Source organism: Aricia agestis, chromosome 2 (assembly GCF_905147365.1).
Source record: "Aricia agestis chromosome 2, ilAriAges1.1, whole genome shotgun sequence".
NCBI classification, from domain to species: Eukaryota; Metazoa; Arthropoda; class Insecta; order Lepidoptera; family Lycaenidae; genus Aricia; species Aricia agestis.
Window position 1 is genome coordinate 8,898,114 of NC_056407.1, and position 21,081 is coordinate 8,919,194.

At 37.0% G+C, this 21,081-nt stretch overlaps 1 protein-coding gene across 6 annotated transcripts in view; it reads left to right on the top strand.

Annotated features, from left to right (window-relative positions):
- Positions 1 to 21,081, top strand: part of LOC121739772 (dachshund homolog 1) — a 135,339-nt gene that overhangs the window by 16,416 nt on the left and 97,842 nt on the right. For 2 of the 6 annotated variants that reach the window (XM_042132330.1, XM_042132331.1), the window contains exon 2: positions 15,023 to 15,049. The exons of the other annotated variants lie outside the window; for them this stretch is intronic. In XM_042132330.1, the coding sequence (XP_041988264.1) occupies positions 15,023 to 15,049 (27 nt within the window). The remainder of the gene's footprint in view (positions 1 to 15,022; positions 15,050 to 21,081) is intronic. 6 annotated transcript variants of the gene reach the window in all.

Here is a 21,081-nt window from a genome sequence, read left to right on the forward strand (position 1 = left end):
AAGGGACATTTTAAATGTACATAATGTTAAGGTTATAAAATAGTATTTTATGACCTTAATCTATTGAACCGGAAATAATCTTCAAACACAATTTTAAGTTTTTGACACTTACACAATTTTAAGTTTGCAATTCATATTAAGGTTAGTTTTAGGGCTCCGTACCCAAAGGGTAGAAACGGGACCCTATTACTAAGCCTTCGTTGTCTGTCTGTCCGTCTGTCTGTCAACAGGCTGTATCTCAAAAACCGCTAATATAGCTAGACTTCTGAAATTTTCACAGATTGTGAATTTCTGTTGCAAACAACAAATACTAAAAACAAAATAAAATTAATAATGAATAAGAAGATGAACATCCATACCCACATACAAACATACATACATACTTATGTATGTATGTATGTATGTTTGTATACAGGAGGGTTATGATTTTGGCCTGTATGTATGTATATACACACAGGCCAAAATCATAACCCTCCTTTTTGCTTCGCCGTAGTCGGGTAAAAAATGAGCGGGGCTCCCATACAAAAAACACAATTTGTGGCTTACTTTTGCTCTATAACGGTACGGAACCCTTCGTGCGCGAGTCCGACTTGCACTTGGCCGATTTTTTAATTGTCAGGCAGCTGGTAAATAGACTATTTGACCCTAGACGTTAACGCTTGGGGAATTATGAGAATGTAGAGCATTGGAAAATATAATAGACTTAATGTTATATTTTGAGCAGCACACCTGTCCATTTCAAACGTCCTATAAGTGACAACTTTTGTTCTTTTAATCGCCTTATTAAATTCATTTTAATAATTAGTTTGTTTGTTTGAACCTACTACAATATACTGGACTTTTATGTAATTTGGTACAGATATTGAGTAAAAGACGGATTAGGATATAGGCAAAATTTTTGAGGAAAAAAGCTGAGTACAGTGTCTAGTATAATATTATAATAAACTGCAATAAAGTTTAAGTCTGTATCAAAATCTGATGCTTAAATTAAACCAACAAAACTCACTTAATTGATGGTCTATGACAGTCTTAGTTTGGTCCATATGTGACTCGAATAATGTAGTTAATTTCGCGATTCCGAAGAGCCCAATGTCAACAGCAATACGATCGCAATAAAAGAGTTATCTAACAATCTAGCAAACACTAGTTAGAGGGTAGTAAATCAAAACAACGCAACATTCGCTCATATTTCCAATTAAAATGCCTATACATATGCATTGTTACAGTCAGATATCTCTATTGTCCACGGAGTAGTTTTGTTTATTGTCTGTATGTACTTGCATTATGCTGTTCCAGCGATTGCATGCGAGCTGATACGCCGCTAGATGTGTGATATTCAGTAGTAAAAACTTGATTTACACCTTCGCACTACTTTACTTTTTACACTTTTACCGCTCGGTTTGTTTACTTTGATGACTTCACTACGCTGATAACGATTTCATTGCGCTGATAGCAGAAATCTTGTTTTTAGGGTTCCTTACCCCAGGCGCGATCGCAGCCTGAAATTTGGGGTGGGGGGGGGGGGTCACTCACTACACTAATATATTTTTTTTATCTGCACCCTCGGACGGTTCTGGGTTGACAGCAGCTGTCTAAGGTCGGACGCAGTGGTGGTTAGGGGATAGCTAGAAATTTCCTTTATTTGGCAAGATTTTGAGATTTTTCAATTTGACCTTAGATTTTGGGGGGGATTTTGGGGGGATTTTGGGTCATGTCCCCTGGGCCCCCCCCCCCCCCCATCGGACTAAAATAAGGGCCCTCCAACAAAATATACTAAAAGTAAATAAACATTTAAGGGCCCTCCTCTGCGTGATATTCTTGGCTTTTTTTGCTCGATATCAATAGTGGCAGCAGGTAGACACTTGCACAATATCTTCAATTGTATGTGTACTTTAAATAAAATTAAGAGGATACACCAGGGGCGAGAGAAATTGAAAATAGGTATTTGAAAATGTATTGCTGTCTCACCAATCTCAAGTCTCCCACCGCAGAGCGCGATAGAGGCAACACGACAAAAGTTCTAATAAAAGGACAGAAAATCTTCGATTCGTTGTCCGCTGATTCCGTCTCCAAAACTTAACCGATTTAAGTACTTTTTTCATTAAGAATTAAAACAAGGCCTGAGCTGTGTTCCTATGTTCTATTTTTTTTGTATATTTTAGTCAGTTTTGTTTTCTGGGTGTTTGAACACAGAAGAAAATCTTGCCATTTTTTTGGGTTTTTGGACGTTCTTATCTTTTTTAATAATAAAATTATGAAAAAAAGAAAACATAGGGACATGCTAATAGTGGCCATAGATATTCAGGAAAAAAATCATAACTCTACCGGCATTATCAAGGGAGGAAACAGGGGACAGCGTTTGTATGGGAAAACGGCGGTGTGGAATCCTCTTAATATTTTTGGTCTATTTTTGCTCTATAACGTCACGGAACCTTTCGTGCGCGAATCCGACTCTCACTTGGCCACTTTTCTTTGATTGTCGGTAGTCATGTTAGAATTATTATCAATTTAATTATTAAACTTTTTTAATCGGGACTTAACGCGACTTATTTAAGTAGTAATGCTACTACGAGTACATACTTTTTCTCGACGTTTTGGCCGTGTTGCAACGGCCGTGGTCACGAGGGGACTGACTTAAACTACTTAAATAAGTCGCGTTAAGTCCCGATTAAAAAGTTTAATTATAATGCAACGCGAAAGTTTAAAATGTTACTTTAATTATTATTATAAATAGATTATAGGTAATACTTTTGGTTGTAAGAGCTGAACATGCTAAATTCTCTTCAGAGCGTTTACTTTAGAGCTTCTGATGCTGACACCAACAGTAATAATTAATCATCACAATATAAGCAAACTACCTATTTCCATCCATATTAATATTATAAATGCAAAAGTGTGTCTGCCTGTCTGTCTGTTACCTCTTCACGCCCAAACCGCTGAACCGATTTTGATGAAATTTGGTATGGGGATACTTTAAGACCCGAGAAAGGACATAGGATACTTTATCCCGGAAAAATGTACGGTTCCGCCGCGATAAACGAATTTTGACGCAACGGAGTTGCGGGCGTCATCTAGTTATTGATATAGAGCAAAAAAAGGCCAAAATATCATGTTTATTGTATGGAAGCCCCCTTTAAATATTAATTTTATTTTGTTTTTAGTATTTGTTGTTATAGCGGAAACAGAAATACACAATCTGTGAAAATTTCAGAAGTCTAGCTAGTCAGACAGACGGACGGATCGACGGACAGACATAAAAGTCTTAGTAATAGGGTCCCGTTTTACCCTTTGGGTTACGGAACCCTAAAAATGAAACTTTCCTAATATTCTGGTTACCGAACAAGTAAAAATTGCACTTTGGGCTAGTACTTAGTCTTTCTTAATCATAATCAATCAATTTCCAGATCCAAATCTCTCAATATATCTCTATTTCGCTTCTATCCATACCTATACAAGAGGGACAGGTAAAAATTCGTGGATTTGTAAAAGAAAAAATAGTAGCGATAGGTCAATGACCGAATTTCAGCGTGTGATAGTATAAGCACAATGTACTCGTAGTTTGAAATTTTGACGTAGGATATGAATTGTCTTCTTATCTCCGTGTAATAGAATCATAAAGCGCACTTACACAATGTTCAAACAAGATTAGTACATCCTGCTATCCCGGTGGCCTAATCCACGTCTTATCATTAAGGAAGAAATTTATGAACGAACTTATTGTTCATGATTACAAGAAGGTGCCGACAGAATATATTAGGACGATAACATGATGGTAATAATGAATGATCAATTTTGTAATTTTTATTGTTTTCAAATTCTTTGCAAAAAAAAAAAAAACACAGCCGAACATAATATAACCTCCTCGTTTTTTGGAAGTCAGTTAAAAAGAGGCCCCGTGAGAGTTTCTTACGCCGATTCTTCTCGCCTGGTTAGTTCCCGAACCGGTGGTAGGTCAACAGGTAGATTCTGAAAATGTTTGTTACTTTACAAAAACAATTTTTATTTTTTTACTTGCCAGAAAACACAGGCAACTTTAGTCATGTCTGCGGGTACCTCAACTTTCGAACATTATATTTACAGAGATTTCTGATAAATATTTCAATGAAATCGATCTGATAACGATGATGACACAAGTCACGTTACTGATGAAGCACCGATACCTCGATCTAGGTTTCGAATTACCGTGGGCATTGCACCGTTAAAATTTGTGAAATATGTACATAATTCTGTCAAAAAGTAAGCATATTACCCAAATTGAATTATGGGCTTCTCAAAGAGCTTATATTCCGTCTGCCGACGTCGCAGTAATGTAGTCACTAATTAGATTATAATACGAGTATATAGAGTCACAATAGTTCTGCGGTAACACAGTAGGAAATGCAATTAGGTACGCGAGTCGCTGAGCCGTGTAACTTCTTATCTCTATTGCATGCTTTTTCTATATGCAACAAACAATCGTGACTTTTATCAGACGATCAGAATTCTCAGGTATTTTTTTAATCGGCAACGATTTTAATTATTGTGCTGTTTCATAAGCTTCGTGTCAATCGAACATCAGACCGTTTCCACGTCTGTTTGAGTAATTGTACGTTCGTCGATGCCGCATTGTTAGCGCCGGGTGATCTGTAACGTGGAAAATTTGATACTTTTATTCGTGAAATTGGTCTTAATTGGCAGTTTACACTGCACCTATTAAAGTTTTTAGTTATAAGTTTTGGTTTGGTTATCTCAAGACCGATCGACAAGACCATCACGATTCAGGACTACGGTTGACTTGACATAACCTGACCAAATAACGTAGCCGTAGGTCAGTGATATGCTGAAAATCATTGTTTTAAATGGTACATGTACGTGCAATGAGTTCAAGCTTAAATTGTAACTGCTGAAAACTCAGAATAAGTTTGTCAATCACTTAAAATCTGAAACCATTGCATTAGCAAAGCAAAATGTAGAGCAATATTAAACAATATAAATGTTTATTAATAACGTTCAGTTCTATAATTTAGTAATTACGTGCTTGTTTTAGTCGGCTAGATAGTAATTTGGCCTGTTTCAAGTGAGTTGCTGTGACGATTCGCTCGTGTTCTTCAATTAATTTTCACTGATTGAATCGTTGAAATACCTTACTGAAACAATTTATACATAATGTTGGAAAATATTTTAATTACTAGATAACTTCTGTTCTTTATGCTTTAATGTTAGAAAAAATAAAATAAAATTGTTATTGGGTAAATAAACTAATTACTTTTGAATATCTTAAAACTTAATAAAGAGCTTAAACATCGATACAACACTGCAGGTCTGTAAAAACATAAAGTGTACTCATTAATAATTATATTATTTATAGAAGAAATTAAAAGAAAAACCGGCCAAGTGCGTGTCGGGCCACGCGCAATGTAGGGTTGCTCAGTACTGCTAATTTTTTATATTTTCCTTTTAAATTCAGCATATTTCCTACTCCCGTGAATTTTTTCACATTTTCAGAAGCAACCGTTAGCTGGTAGAAGGGGGGGGACACTGGACTCTAACGATTTTTTCCACTTTAAAACTTAATATTTTACAAACGGATCCCTAAATCGGAAAATGATCTATGAATACTCATAATATTTAAAAAAAACCTATCCAACGACACCCCACACGATGGGGTGGACGTGAAAAAATAAATTCATCTCTGCTTGATGTGTAGGGATGTAAATCTTTAAAAAAAATTTATGTTGACCATATTTTTTTTTAAAGATTTCATTTACCATTTTGTCGGCATCAATAATATGTGCATTCATGCCAAATTACAGCTTTGTAGGTCTCTGAGCAAAATCACGGACAGACAGACAGACAGACGGACGGATAGACCGAAACTATAAGGGTTCCTTGTTGACTACGGAACCCTAAAAAGTGATAATATTCTGGAAAGTTAGCAAGAATAAATCTTCGGGTATTTAGCAGACCACTGTAGTTACCCGCAATATAGTATTTCCGGAATCGTACGAACCATCCCTAATGCCTTAATATGTCCGAGTGATGTATGCCCGGAAACGCTAGTGCCAACCCAGGGGAATGAATATGGAAATTGAACAATTTGTGTCAAGTAATTTCCTCAAATCTTTATTAACTTGGTGGATTTTTGGGCTAGCTATACGTTCACTATATTTCACGTAAGCGAGGAACGAAGGAAGTGCATAACTAAGTACGTTTAAAGTGTAGAGCTCTACACTAATTGCGTGCGAGCAAACCTAATTTATATCATTAGTCATTACGTATATCGTTAATTTTAATAGACATGTACGATTTAATAAATATGTAGGAACGTATCATGAATATAGTCTTAAATAATATTGAATAAGAACTGGTTCAGGCATCTTTCTTAACCAGTTTTGACTACTGCAATGTAGCTCTTGCTTTATTTATAAGCACAGCTTTAAGCACTAAGATCTAAGGAGGAATATCCCCTTAAACGGAACGTAGTATTGTATTATGTCTATTTGAAATAAATCGTGCACTGGCCGAGCCCCGCGGCGGATCGCTTCTGTGGTTAAACATTTCGTTATAATATTAATTTCATGTAACTATTGACTAGCAAGAACTTATTATAATAGATCATAATTTGTAGGTTTTTGCTAAAAATATTCTTCTGTTAGTAAAATATGAAAAGAAAACCACTAAGTACCTATAATTACGGTATGTCTTACAAAACTTGCTTGAAATTAATTTGATAATAACCTCAAAATACCTTCAAAAATTTTAATAAAGCTTATAAATTATTTTTCACTTTATAAAACAAACGTTTTCGAGTGTAATAAAACACGAGGGTACATGGCACTGTAAAACAACGAGACGGCACTGATTAATCGCCTGTTTTAAAAAGTAACCCTTTTAATTAGCAATGGGCAAACATTTTGATCCCAGGATTACCACGAACCGAGAAAAGACTCGAATGATTTAGATATAACAATAATTCTTGCGACTATAAATAAGAAAAATAAAGGTATTTCGGCTGAGAAGGGGAAGGGTTCGTCAAAATTGTGTTGATTGGTTATAATTTAGAAGAAACGTATACATTTTTGACACCTTATATCTGTGACCTTATAGGGCGTTAGTTCTGAGTCGTGAACACGACAAATATATTAATATTTTTGTGCGTTTGTAAAATATATATATATATATATATATATATATATATTTACAATTTATGTAAAAAAATTAACTTTTTAGATTTTTACTTCATTTATGGAAGAAGGAATAAGCATATCTACTCCAAATAAATAAAAATATAACATTGATTTGGAGATAATACCCTAATTGGCTTCTCAAGTAAAATGAAGGTAGGAAAATTAATGCCCACGGGAGAATAAATATTGTACGCAATTATTTTTCAGCTTTTCTTTCCGTTGGTTACTTCAAAACTTTTTGGACAGGTGTGGTATAAGGGTTGAGACACAATTTTTTAACTAAGTTGATTTTTTTAAAACATTATAGAACACGTTATTTTATAATCATAACATTTTATTACTGATTTAATAAACGACTTGCTTAAAATGCTTGCAATATAGTTCGCAGTTTATATAAAAAAAGATAATATTAGTTTGTCAAAAAAGACATTAAATATTTTTTTATTTTCAAATTCGATAAATAATTTTCATTATTGTTATTGGAATTACAGTAGCGGAGAACGAAGATTCATCCACTTGTATTAATAATTCTATTAATCTGATTTGCGAAGGGGTGGAAAGTAATTATTTCTACGTTTTAATTGAGAGCCCCATAATATTTGAGCCCTCAAGCAGATCATTATTTATGTTTACGTATACATTTACAGAAAAGTTTTCTTGTACAATAATTTAATTATTTCAAGAAAGCGTGTGGGAGTTTCGACTCCATTACACTTCGATTCCTAGAAACTTTAACTTTTGCAGTATTATCCCGTGTAGACTTCGTTTGAATCTAATGATCTTTCAAGTACTTGTTTCTAGATTAATTTTGTTGCTCATTTATGATTATATATTTTATAGTATGTACATGTTATTTACTCATATTCAACCGCACTAGAAAGGCGGTTATGTTTTTCAAATGTGTATATTATATTTTTTTGGTATGACATTGTGTAAAATATATAAAATATATTTCTACAAATAGCTTCAGCATTTTCTGAGTACGTATACGTTTACATAAGTACGTTTTTAAGAAATACGATGTTTTGTAATTTTGTAAGGATAATGCAGGCCGATCTCCTGATCCTTTACACATTGGGATACGATAGCAAGGGAAGAGAGCTGCTCCTGTATAACGAACATACTTGGGCAAAGGAGTACTCATGTAGTGCGGGCCTGGTTTCAGTGAAACCAGCACCACCATATCAGCCTATAGTCGTCCACTGCTGGACATAGGCCTCTCTCAATGAACGCCAAGATGACCGATCTCCTGTTACTCGCATCCAACATGGGCCTGCAACTAACCGGAGATCGTCGTCCCACCTAGTTGAAGGTCGACCTACACCCCGATTTCCCAGCCTTGGTCTCCATTCCAGAGTAAGTTTAATCCAGCGATCGTCTGTTCTTCGAGCTACGTGATCAGCCCAGTTCCACTTCAGCGTACTGATTCTCTGCACTATGTCGGTGACTTTAGTTCTTTGACGAATTGTTTCATTTCGAAGCTTATCCGCCAAAGAAACTCCGAGCATAGCGCGCTCCATAGCACGCTGAGCGACGGAAAACTTACGAGCTAGCCCTGCTGTAAAAGGCCAGGTTTCCGCCCCGTAGGTCATAACGGGAAGCACGCATTGGTCGAAGAATTTCGTCTTCAAGCTCTGCGGAATATGTGACGTGAGAATGTGGCTTAACTTCCTGAATGCTGCCCAACCCAACTGTATCCTCCTATCGGTTTCTCTCTCGAAGTTATGTCTACCTATCTGCAGTATGTGCCCCAAATAGACATATTCCGTTACGACTTCGAGAAAGACACCGTTAACTGCAACCGTACTCGGGAGAACATGTTCGTTGAACATAACTTTCGTCTTGTCCAAGTTCATCCCGAGACCGATCCGCCAGGAAGATTCATTTAGGTCGTTCAACATTTCCTGCAAGTCCTCCAACGATTCTGCCAATATGACGATATCGTCAGCGAAACGAAGGTGTGAGAGGTACTTGCCATTAACGTTTATGCCACGTCCTTTCCAGTTTAGGGTCTTGAAGGCGTCCTCTAACGCATTTGTGAACAGTTTCGGGGAAATAATATTCCCCTGTCTCACTCCTCGATGCAAAAAGATTGGCCTTGTACTCGGACGGACATAGACGCGGCACTATAAAGACCTTTCAAAACTTCGACGTAACGCCAATCGACTTGACATCGTTGCAGGGCTTCCAGAACAGCCCAGGTCTCAACAGAATCAAAAGCCTTCTCATAGTCCACAAAGGCAAGGCACAATGGCTGCCTGTACTCATGTGACTTTTGTACAACTTGCCTTAAGGTGTGGATGTGGTCTATGGTGCTAAAGCCTCTGCGAAACCCAGCCTGCTCCGGTGGCTGGCATTCGTCAAGTTTATTGGATAGGCGATTCGTAATGATCCTAGAAAACAACTTATATATGTGACTCAAAAGCGAGATTGGTCTATAATTTTTAAGAAGGGTGTTATCGCCTTTCTTAAAAAAGAGAACCACCTCGCTTTTAAGCCACTCTTCGGGGGAAACTCCCCGTTGAAGGACAAAATTAAAGACTTTACGAAGTTCTCTCAAGACGGGTTCGCCTCCCGCTCTGAGAAGTTCGATCGTAATTCCGTCCCTCCCCGGGGCCTTTCCCCCTTTAAGTTGTTTCAGAGCCAATCCGATTTCGCCTATACTGACGTCAGGAAGCTCGCCAGAAAGATGCCGGGTGAGTTTGGCACGCGGGTCGTCATCACGAGGATCAGGTTGCGAAGCATGTGAAGCATACAAGCGGCTATAGAAATCCTCGATCTCGGACAGAACCTCGTGAGGAAACGATTTGGCCACACACACTATTCTTCACCTTCGTCAGATGACTCCTCCCGAGACGCCTTACGAAAACTTTAGACCCTCTATTCCGCTCAATCGCTTCCGTGATTTTCAGCGTATTCGAGCGGTAAAGATCTCTACGTATAAGTTTCCGTATTCGCCTCGAGAGAAGTTTTACATCTGACGAACCCGAGTCCGTGTTTTCCCTCCGCTCCCTCATAAGTTTGAGTGTCTCATCCGAAAGTTTGGATTTCCTGCCCGCATGCTTGGTCCTGCAAAACCTTTCACCTTCGACCCGTATGCTCTCCACAATTGCATTTAAAGCCTCGTCAACTTCCATTGTAGTTTCCGAGATGTTAAGAGCGTCGAACCTACTTCTCAGTTGTAACTGAAATTTCTGGGTATCAGCGACGGATTGTTGAAAGTTGGGTCGGAGAGTAGACCTCAGCATATGGGCTCTTTCGAGTTTGAAGCATACACTCAAGGATCCTCGCAGTAGTCGGTGATCGCTACCGGTATTGAACCTGTTGATCACAGAGACATCCCTAAATATATACTTCCGATCCGTAATGATGAAGTCTATCTCGTTCCTTACCACAGAGTCAGGACTTCGCCATGTCCACTTTCTTTGTGGCTTCTTTTTGAAGAAGGAATTCATCAAGAAGAGCCCCTCTTTTTCGAGAAAGTTGACCAGCATTTGCCCCCTGCGGTTTCGAATCCCAACACCGTGCTGTCCCAAGCAGTTACGGTGGTTTCAGTGAAACCACCGTAACCGAAACCGGTGTGGTGTATTAAATTTTCCTATAGTGTATATTAGTGGCTCAAATAGTCTGGTAGACCCCCACATCCCGCCCGTCGCCCGTCGCCCGTCACTGTCAATTGTAGCGAGGCTAGAACGAAACGTATCAATCTAATTCCTAAACCTGTCAAACCTAATTTATACTAGCGTCAATTCCCTAGAATCTAGATCATCATTCTAGTAAAATATTGCTGATTCTGTATAAGTTTATAGATTTGGAAGATTTTTTGTGTTTTGAAAATGAAAGTACCCCATAGAGAAAGATGATGAAAAAGTACCTGATATTGGAAATAGAACAAAGTCTGAAATATATTATATTATTATTATAAAAAATTGTGTAAGGTATATTAGAGTTATAAACTCAGACATTTCCTAAATGAATATGACATAGTTGCTTTTAAAATGAAATAGCACACAGCTTTAAAGTTTAACCCCCTTTATAGCAAGAAGACCTTTTCGGTACTTTTTAACGTATCCGACAAGGGCAAAATATTGTATAATGTCTGTATAGTGTAACTACCAATTAAGTTTACTTATTATTGGTAAGAATTAATTACTTGATTTTGTTGTTACATCTTAGTAACATTAACAATATCGTTTCTAGATCTCGTGTCGAAGGGAACATCACGAACTTCAAATGTTAGTGGTCAATTTATTTACTAGGCATTCGTTACGGTTTGGGCGGATACTTGCTTCGATGATAAATTGTTCTCGGTCAGTCATTTTTGAGTTATGCGCCCATAACAATACACTTTCGATCTTAATTTCATTGGCATAGGTTTTAATTTAGAACTAAAGGTATGAGAAGACGTTCAAGCAATCGTAGCTTTTAGTTACTTGAAAAGTGAACTTTTATTGAATATGTTAAAATTGATTTTGCTTTGAATACATTTTGTCAATCCGCGCCGGTGTTCGAATGACATAGCGTATTAACAAATGAATACCAGTTACACTTCAACATTCAATTTGTATGTAAATATTGTTACTATTTCTGATTTTTACCGAATTGTTGATAATAATAAGATTTTCAACAGCTCTCTGTAAGCTCTCTAAAATTGTAGATTTGCAGAACTGTTGGTCGTAAAATTAAGCTAAAATATTATGAGTAATTAAGTATCATAGCTAAAATTTTAATTGCTGTCGTGTGTTGAGGATTTGAATAATTAAATATTGTTATTCTTTTTTTACTTTACATTAATTCGTAGTGTATTTTGCTATTATCAAATCAAAGGTGTAATTGATTGAAATTGTTAGATTTTTGTCCTAAAATAAATAATTCTCAAGTTGCGTATTTATATTAACTTTGTCACTGACAGGCTTATATCCTTAAATATGCTGCCTCCTTCGAATAATAAAAACGAAGGAAAAGTAACTCCGTCAAAAAACATGTTCCACAATACTTGTCAAAAAAGTGTACACACATTTTCAATACATTTGCAATATTTGGGTGGCCTTCAGCGGTATCAGGCTGATGTTACATTACAGTTCGAAACTTAAAACGGTAATAGTATGGGAGTTATAGGTCTACCAGAATCCTATGGCAAAAAGTGAGAAAATAAATTGACTCTAGCAATACCGGGGTAATTGGAATGAAACATTTTGATCCCTTTTAGGGTTCCATAGCCAAATGGCAAAAAACGGAATCCTTATAGATTGTCTGTCTGTCTGTCTGTCCGTCCGTATGTAACAGCCACTTTTCTCCGAAACTATTAGAGCTATACTATTGAAACTTGGTAAGTAGATGTAGCATGTAAACCGCATCAAGATTTTGATACAAAAATGGAAAAAAAATATTAAAAATTCTAGGAGTCCCCATAGGTACAACTGAAATTAAAAAAATCATCTAACCTATGCCTGTGGGGTATTTATGGATAGGTCTTCAAAAATCATAATATTCAGGTTTCTATAAATATCATTTTTTTAACCTGAATAGTTAGCGAGAGAAACTCTTCCAAAAAATAAATCAAAATCCTTTTAATTTATAGAAATAAACCTTATTGCTGCTGCGGAACCCTTCACTGGCGAGTCCAACTCGCACTTGGGCGGTTTTTTTTCTAATAGCGTCTGATTCTGTGTGTTAAACATGCAAATATAAAAATGTATCCAATGATCAAGGATATTTTTGAAAATCTGCCGTCAAAAATTGCCATCAGATTCTGGTAGACCTATAGAAGTTACGTTTCCTTAGATTTTATTATTCGTAGGCTGCCTCTAATGCCCTCTATATGAGCCGAGCGAATATTTCGAAAGCAGATTGATGCGAGGAACAATTTATGCAGTAATAACATAGCTAATAATAACAACTATTGAATAGGAGGGAAAATAAACGCTAAATTGCACTTATTTAGTGGGTCGAGCGATCAATCATGGCGGCCGAGTCATCAGCCGGTTCAAATGTCAAACGAACCTAGGGTGGCGATAAAAAAGAAAAACTGAGTTGCCATTATTAAAAAAATGACTGTGACTTTATTTCCATTGTCGATTGCCGATTCGGGATTATTAACTGACTTGCATTATTTTTTGTATTATAATATTGATAGATGGCTTTTTTCGAACACCTTTTGAATTCATTACGTTTGTTTGTAGGCAAACGCGCCGTCGAGAGCTTTAATTAAAGTGTTCGAACAGCTTGTTTAGTGACAATTAAAAAATGAAGGAATAAAATAGTATTCATATGCTACATACTTGTAAGTTAGGGGAAGGCTATCACTATCAAGCTTAGCATGTATTTATTATTGCCAAAGTAGAAATGGGAAAATAATATTCAAACATTTACTGATTTTGAGGACAACATTTTCTAAAAAAACATAAGGGATTTCCTTTTGTTAATTTATCACTTTGATTATTCTACGGTAAAAAAAAAATAATTGCAAAGTATGCAGATTTGATTTGCAAAGGTTTAAAATTCTGTTCTTAAAAATGCCCAAAAAAATAAAAATAAATTAATCTCTATTTCAATAATATATTAGATTGGATTTTCATTACTCCTTTTCGGTAAACGGATCCAATCAATCCATATTTTCCTTAATCGTGATCAATTTTTTCATTTTTATGTATTTGGACTTAATGAAAATTGATTCCCTTCAATTTTACGATTTCGTTTGCGTGATACAGTCCGGTAATAATGTAATATTCGTCCATTGGGATGGGGCCGGAGCCGGACAATATCGTAATGACTCAATATTAAACGGTTAGTTATTTCGTATGCCCTTTTGTTTAAAACGCTCCTATACACGCTTGTTAAGATTGACATTAATCAAATAGAATTGATATGGAGTAAGTGGGCTTCTTTTGGGACAACGAGTCAAAATAACATGGAAACTACAATTACTTTTAAGTTTTAATTTACAGTACCAACTGTAGGGTATGCACTTAAAATGTAGAATTCTCTTTACCAACTTTAAAAATTAAAAGTTAAGGCTCTTGTAGAGCTTTTTACAGGCAATCAAAACAAGAATATTTAAGGTACATATTTCTTAAATTTAAATTTTACTAAAATAATACTACTTACAAATTATATTCCTAGGATTAGCTGCTCCGACAGGTAGTCTTAGCCTGGCCATTGTGGACATTCTTATTTTAGATGGTTTGTGGCCTGCCCCCGTAGACAAGTGGCAAAGCGCTAACGCTAACGCTAACGCTAGCGCTACAAAATGTATGGATTTGACATTAGTATTCGCTAGCGAAGCGATGACTTATGTCAAATCGCATACATTTTGTAGCGCTAGCGTTAGCGTTAGCGTTAGCGCTTTGCCACTTGTCTACAGGCCCAGGCTAATCATTGCCTCGCTGGGCTATGATGCTAATAAAATGTAGCATGTTATTAATCAATGAAATAATAAATGGAATAAAATGCAATGTTGTTGCGCAGTTGCAGTGGTGTGTGCGCAGTGCGCGGCGCGGGCGCGGGGTGCGCAAACATGATCGCGTGCAGGCGCACTATATCGCCGCAGCTACCCGCTACCCGCTACCCCATATTTTAACAACTGTCCTAATACATCTTGCAATGTTGTTTTTAACCGTTTTGCCACACTACTGATCGCTCTTTTTTCGATGTTTACTTTTAATTTTTGTTTCAACTCAATGTTTCATATTACATTTTTTAGCCGCCGACGAAACGTCCCCCCACGTTTTTACCGTGCGAAGGCTGTAGCAAGATCTAATGTGCATGTAAATTTATCTGTGTCGAACGCTGCTCCCAAAATTTTTATTAAATTTAAAATTTTCAACGAATTGGATGGATTTTTTTCTTTATTTCAGGTGCCTGTCAATGAAAGCGCCCGACAGGTATGTCAGTAACTCGCGCGTTCGGTTTCGTTGAGTCCCGGCGGTCGGCGGACTCGGGGGTAGCTTGGAAGACCACGACACATGCGACACACCCGCGACGCAGGACATTCGAACAGTATCATTTTTCCAAACAAAATTGCTTCTCAATGTTTGTTATTTTCGATGTGTTATGGTTTTATTTTGCCGATGATTGCTAAATTCTGTGACCGCATCCTCGATCGGAAGCGATTTCGAAGATGCTCGATCGGCCGGGCTAGCGCCCGAGAATCGAGCACATTTTTGACTGTGTGAACTTTTACTGTTTTAAATGTATTTGAATAAGTACTTGTGGGTGGTTGTTAGTTGTCGTTGTTTTGCTTCCGAGTTACACCCTTTCTGTAATTACGTATAGATGAAATCCTAAAATCACAGATAAATTTACGAGTCGTAGTATGTGTGTATCTTTGATTGTATGTGTTTAAGTTGTTAGCATGTGTGTGTATAGTTGAAACGTGAAATTTTTACTTCTTTTATTCAGCGACACCTATAATCGCATCGAAGTAGCAGCTCTCGTAAAAAGTAAGAGTACCTATAAACGATAGTAATAAAATATAATTTTATGAGCCACGGATTTGCAAATATAAATAACAGAATAACTGTCACATAATTAAAGTTTACAGTACACAACCACATGCATTTCCACATTCACATCGGTGTTACTCACGCTCGAGGTGCGAGATCCCAAATGGGTGCCGCGACAAATACCTGATGATCATCGTCAAATCGTAAAGGATTTAACGCCTCCGTTGGCACGCTCCTTTTGTTGGGCCATAAAGCCGACTATTATCGTGTTTGATAAACGCTGGCCGCACAAAAACCTCGCGAGCTACCGGCGGCGCCCCACCGCGAGCGGCCTTTGACGAGCGACGACACGCTGCGACGGACAAAGATACCCCAATATACTTTTGTTTTGGTTACTCAATAACATGATTCCACAATTTGGAGGAGCCAAAATTTGCACAAAAAAGATTCGAATAGAAGAAAATAGTCATCGTTTTTTTGTGACGGTGCGTAAAATAAAATAACGTAGCTCTCAAAACATAAACAAAAATAAATACAATATAACCTAGGTAAACGTGTGGAGAAAACAGAAATCACAACAAAGGATCAGTTTACATTCTAACGCCTTTTAAACAAACAAAGGATGATTTCAAATAACTAAATCGTTTACCCTTTGACCGTCCGCTGGTAATTTTCACTTCAGAAAACGGAATGGAAATAATTTTGTAAAGGGTTCACACCTCGCCCGCCACGTCCGCTACATACAATTGCTTGTATTTTAACGCGATTACGGAATGCGCTTTTGATTTATTCACTTTGAGGTACTAATTGAAATATAATTCAATTTGCTCATATTCGTGGCTCAGTTGAAGAATTGCGAACAATAATGATTGTGTAGTAACAACTAACATCGAAACGCAACGTTACGAAGCGGCAATAATAATTATTATCATTTATCAGCGACGCAATTTCGTTATCATTACAGTGGGTGCGTTTTTTACCAATTACGTCATGACTGGCTTCACACCGACTGTCAGCGACCACTCACCTACTTGCGCGTACGAGCGTAAGAACCGGAGGACTTTCCCTCTCATCCTGACTCTCGTACACTTCATACTCCATACGTTCCCCGGCGCATCCACTCGGGGTGTCAATTATGGGAATGCAAATGGGGTGCCGACCGCTCGAGCAGAAACCGACTTGGACAGTAATACAGTGTTATATCACACAGTAAAGTAGGTTGTGTCCTTGAAATCCAAAACAACAGAGTTTTATGAACGACTTGATATTGTATAATATTCTGTTCCCATATTTTAAAGTAATTTTAAATCACCCTGTGTACTTATCTGCGCTCGGACCGAACTTTTTAGAAGTGTCTATATTGAAGATGGTCTACTGTTTAGTGTTTAAATTGTGGTAGTACAGTCTATTTATGCAACTATTTATAAAATCAATCATATGCTGACTATTCATAATGATTCCTAATTGAATAATTTGATAAGTACAATCACACATTTCCATAAATTATGTATTACATTGTATGGAACGAAAGAAATTATGCAATTATCAAAATAGTTGACTCTTGTAGATCATAGGAAAATATATTTTAGAAGAATACCCAAAGATTTGTATGATTCATTGAATATATTTCGACATAGTTAGTTTCAAATTTTTATCCAACAACACAGCAAAAGTTATGCGGAAATAGATAAACACACACAGACAAACAGACACACATTCATGGCGCCGGAGCCAGGTAAACAGCAGACGCCATAGAAAAAAATACGTTAACAACTAAAAGCAAAGTATGTTTAGCGCTGTCATTACTTACTAGTAATAGCTATTAACATTAGATAACTTTTTACAAGCAGTAAAATAATGATGGTGCGTTCTCGATGATGCTGATACACCAATAAAAAGTTACAACTTTGTACGAGTACTGTTGGCGATGTAAATGTTAAATACTGCGTTTTATTTATGTGCGAATGTCCACTCGACTGTACCTACCGCAGCTGGATTTATCGAGTGTGCGACGAGTGCATTACTCAAAACATCTAAGACAAATGAATCTATAAAATTAATTGGACAAGTAATCGAAAACTCAGAAAGAATTTCTTCATCTTTGCTGTAGGGGAGTGAAAACAAATGACGGGCGGACGTTGAATAATTCGATTTCCTTATTTGCACCAATCAATATCCTATAAAGGAATCCGATAGCACGGTCAGAATGGCAATTGAACGTTTAATATGTTGGATATCCTTTCAGAGTTCGTTTACTGTATTACAATCGATACCAGAATATAATAACTTCAACATTAATAACCTCCTCCTTTTTGAAAGTCGGTTAAAATGCAGATACGGTTTCATTTATTGGATTTATTTTATGAGTATCATATTGTATTCACTTTTATATCGCTAATCGTGCAACGCTTGATGAAATCACAAGTTAAGGTACACACGCAAATAAGAGCTTTCTAATAATTATTATTATCACTGTAGGGCACAAAAGATGTAAAACTGACAAAGTATAAATGAAAAATAGTAAAAGTACCTGAATGTAGCGGGTAATCTCGTCCAAGCATAAAGCATAAGCTTTATGCTTGGACGAGATTACCCTGTTTACCCGAGCCATAAGGCTCGGGTAAACAGGCGCTGCGACGTAAAGGTTGCAGACAGCATATTAGTTGATGTAATTGCATTTGCCACCGACCTGTGCCGTTTCCTGCAGCGAGCTCGATCTTATAGACAATCGAATTACCCACGTAAACCACCCTCGGAAACTTGCCAATGATGACAATTTCTTGTCTGCCGTTTTTAAATGCTTTACTCGAGTACTCCCGTACCCTCTCGAGAAGTAATGAAAACGTCGCTCCGAGTCGGCGCCATCAGCAAAGCCCTGTATCTGATTAGTTACGAAAGATACCTCGGCCAAATAAGCTCGTATTAAATTTTGCTCGTAATTCGGTCGGGTACTTATTTAATTCCGGATATAAAATTTCTGTGATTGAGCTCCGGCGGGTGGAGTCGAGGGGCGTGAATTCCAACAAAATTAGCACCAGGGGTCGAAATAAAAAAGCGAAGGAAAAATTTAATGAACAGGAAAATGCTCCTTTTTGCAGCTATTCCATCTATTTATCTACATCGGGATGCCCATTACCTCGCTAAGAGAAAAGTTTACATTTTTAATTTAATGATTCCACTTTGTGGAAGTTGGGCGGGTTTCGGCGAGATCTTAATTTGGGGATTTCTGAGGCGTCTCGTTTTGTAAATATTATTCCTTTAATAAGACCTCACGTCGAGGGGGGCCTCCTGAAGTCCGTGATTACGACTCTCCGCGCCGACTTCATTTTGGACCTCGTCAGTTTGATTGGCGCTAATGAAATTTTTCTTGCTCTATGCTGCTTTCTTGTTTATGACAGAGCAATTTCGGCGGGCTCCGGATATGCCGTCAATGTAAACACACCCCTCGGTAGTTATTGAAGTCGATTTATCAACACCGCGGCGATGTTTCTGTCGTACTCATTTAAATTTTCACTTTTGCTAATGCAATTCTTATTTTATCTCTCCGTTGAAGTGCGTGTCCCATCTGTAACAAAATTTTAGATCGTCGGGTCCCAGCTGCGCGTACGGAGGCGATGACGTTTCGCTTTTAGCGGAGGTTTTAAAATTGAATATTTGATGCTGCATTCCCTTATGACGAATCCGCGGCGAGCGTTCCCGCCAATTCGGTGGGAGATAATTTTTTGAATGGCTCTTTTAACGGTTACGACGATTACAAGAGAACATTATGTTTTGTCTGCTCCATAATTCACATTTAAGTGGTTTTGCATTTCTACTGGAGCAGGTGACTGTCTTATAATAATGTGATTGCTTAACTTGGGTACTTTTTTTCGTCTCCAACATTTTTCACATGAATTTGCATGATTAAATATTATGCATATTACTTAAGATATTGCATCTAGTCGTCATTGAATTCGAATCCCTCGAACAATATTAATTTGCACGAATGATTGCTAAATCCAATATAGTTATCGAACATCTGTACAGTACTCCACATTTCCCATTATTACGTAAATGTTCCAGCTTAGTTCAATTCTAATTACACAGATAAGCAACTTCAATAACGGTTCTTTTATCACGTTCTACGTTTGGAATCTAATTGGAATTTCGCATGTTGATATGTGGACTCTTTATTGGTCGATATTATGTTTGCTTTCTGATATTGATGTTTGTTGTTCAAATGGACGTAACTAGCAGCTAGTAAAGTAGTCTTATCAATCGCTATCTAATGTATATCTCGTGTATTTTTTTATATTTACAGAGAAAACATCATTGTTGACCAACATTTTATTAGTGTAAGGGGGTTGATTACTTATTGAAATAGTATATTTGGGAATATTAATAACTTTATCAAACGGCTTCGATTTATCAAAATAATAGCTTTATTAATATACAAAGGTGTAACATTAGCTTTCCATGTGTAATATATATCAATTGGAAATTGATTTTATAATTTGGGACGATGGTAGTCAAAGTTTGTGCGAGTGGGGTGGTGTTTTTTACCGGACCATCTGTTGTGTGCGTCGTATGAGTTTTTGTTATTTTAAAAGGAGACATGATGGATCAGTTTCAACACGTAGAAGTCGGTCTCTTTGTGATTTGCTTTATGGCTTTGTAATGTGTTTCTTTGTTTGTTCTACCAGATACTGTTGCTACGAAAAGTCCGCGAACATTTGAAACCATTGGTTTTTAAATTTTTCACTGTAAGTTTTCAATAAATTTAAAAGTGCAGGTTTTTTATAATATTGAGGTTTATATATTTTTATTTAATAAATGAAATAATGGCAATCTATAAGCACTGCACACATATTTTGTGACCAGTAATGAATTAACGGTTAAAAAAATCGCCTTGGTAGCGAATGGTTATTAATTGGCGGCGATGAATTATTTATTTGACTCAAAACAAATTATAAATCCTGTTTTTTAATAAATATAAAAATTACTAAAAAAAAAGAAAATTAACTACTTACTACAAAGAATTCCATTTAGTCATAATTCAAGTAAACCTTTTACGTGATCTAAATGCAAAAAATCGATTCAAAGAATAATCCGGATTACGCGACAATAGCACGTGAAATTACACGCCAGGGCGCCATCGCATAAAAGTTTGCCAAAAAAGTGTGATTGATCAGGAAAACCCGGCGTGGGAGTACTCGAAACTTTAAGAGCATATTCAAAAACCACCAAGCGTGCTCGACTAATAGGATCCCGGGGAGATTACGGCGCAGATCTTATCTCTTAGGACGTCTGTTTGTCGTTATTCTTTCGAATGTTATTACAAAAAAACATGTGCCGGTTGAAAGGTTGAGGATTTGGTTTTTGTCGTGGAATTTTAAAATCGTGCGATAATCCGTTTTAAACTATCGATGCGAGTGTGCGCCGAGCTTTACTTTTTGTGATCGTCGAATGTTACTCGGACCATTATCGTCGTC